Source organism: Conger conger, chromosome 13 (assembly GCF_963514075.1).
Source record: "Conger conger chromosome 13, fConCon1.1, whole genome shotgun sequence".
Classification (NCBI taxonomy): Eukaryota; Metazoa; Chordata; class Actinopteri; order Anguilliformes; family Congridae; genus Conger; species Conger conger.
Window position 1 is genome coordinate 23,227,736 of NC_083772.1, and position 1,510 is coordinate 23,229,245.

Genomic DNA, 1,510 nt, shown 5'->3' on the forward strand with positions numbered 1-1,510 from the left:
GGTGCACTAAGGCATTAACTTATTCTGCGTGTCATGTACACTTAGAAACCAAACGAAGACGTTAGCCCTTTGACTTGAACAGCGGCAAAGGTTTTTGTGTAAAATGTGAAGAATTGTTGAATGATTTATATGATACCGTTCATTCCATTTATTCAAATGATAGGCATTGTGAACAGGTAATATCACAAATGATTTAGGAGTAGGAGATAGTCCAGGAGATAGTCCAAGCAACATAGTCTGAGCACTGCTGACGGTCTGTGTTTTTCTTTTTGCGGTGCAGGACTTGACTCCAGAGAAGCTGGCGAAAAAACATCTCAGTCTCCCCCGTTATATAAACGTCTGTTATAGATCTACCATGCAAAATTCTACTGAAATAGTGTTTGTTCTACAAGGACTGAATGACACTAAGTCGAACAAAAACGCATACTTCGTCGTCACTCTCCTCGTTTACATTTTTACTATTTTAGTTAACCTGACTTTGATTGTGACAATTGTTTTACATAGAATTCTACATGAACCCATGTTTATATTTCTGTGCAACTTGTGTGTAAATGGGATTTTTGGGGCCTCTACATTTTATCCTAAAATATTGGTGGACCTTTCATCTGACGTGAGTGTTATTCCGTATACAGCTTGTATGGCTCAAATGTTTGTAATATACAGCTACGTTTTCGTGGAATTTACGACGTTAGCGGTGATGGCTTATGACCGTTATGTCGCGATATGCAAGCCACTCAGTTACCATTCCATCATCACGCCTCGAAAGGTGATGAAATTGTTGATTTTTACCTGGCTGTTATCCATCTGTGAATCAGGTGTTGCTATGGCCCTGGTAGCCAGACTACCCATCTGTGGATTCAAAGTCGAAAAACTTTATTGCATAATCTGGGCAGTGGCACAGCTGTCGTGTATCGACACCATTATAAACAACATATACGGCTCGCTTATCATGGTTTTTCACATTTTGCAAGCATTGGTGATCTTGATTTCCTATATTAACATCATCAAGGCATCTGTGCGATCGCCCGAAGATCGGAGTAAATTCATGCAGACCTGTTTGCCGCATTTAATCGCATTGTCCAACTTCTTGATCGCACTCGTTTTTGACATCATGTACGCTCGCTATGGTTCTCGCAGCCATCTGCAGGCCCTCCGCAATTTCATGTCCCTGGAGTACCTCGTTGTTCCACCGCTTCTAAATCCCCTCATCTACGGCCTGAAAATGAACCAGATTCGCCAGAGAATCTTTAGAGTTTGCAGCCGGACTGGTGCTCTAAAGTGAATGTTTTTTTTTAACCTGCTTCTCCATGCAGATTTCTGCTTGATTTAATTCTACATTGCATCTGATGCATCTGTGTTCGATTTTATATTAACCAAGCATTCTCGTTTAGCCTACTACAAGAGGGTTAAGTAAAATTAGTGTTATTTCGTAAATGTTATTCTTCCTTGTGTTGTGATTTTGTTTACTGACCCTGGTATCGCCGGCGGTAATTCTCTCGTAAACATACCG

At 40.7% G+C, this 1,510-nt stretch overlaps 1 protein-coding gene across 1 annotated transcript; it reads left to right on the plus strand.

The window, feature by feature from the left end:
• Positions 1–355: 355 nt before the first annotated feature.
• Positions 356–1,282, plus strand: LOC133107217 (olfactory receptor 11A1-like). Its single transcript, XM_061216167.1, has one exon. It carries the CDS (start codon positions 356–358, stop codon positions 1,280–1,282), a length of 927 nt encoding a protein of 308 aa, XP_061072151.1.
• The last annotated feature ends 228 nt before the right edge of the window (positions 1,283–1,510 follow it).

Bases quoted from the DNA above. Each gene is read 5' to 3' on its own strand.
- LOC133107217 (XM_061216167.1), top strand. From the start codon at position 356: ATGCAAAATTCTACTGAAATAGTGTTTGTTCTACAAGGACTGAATGAC.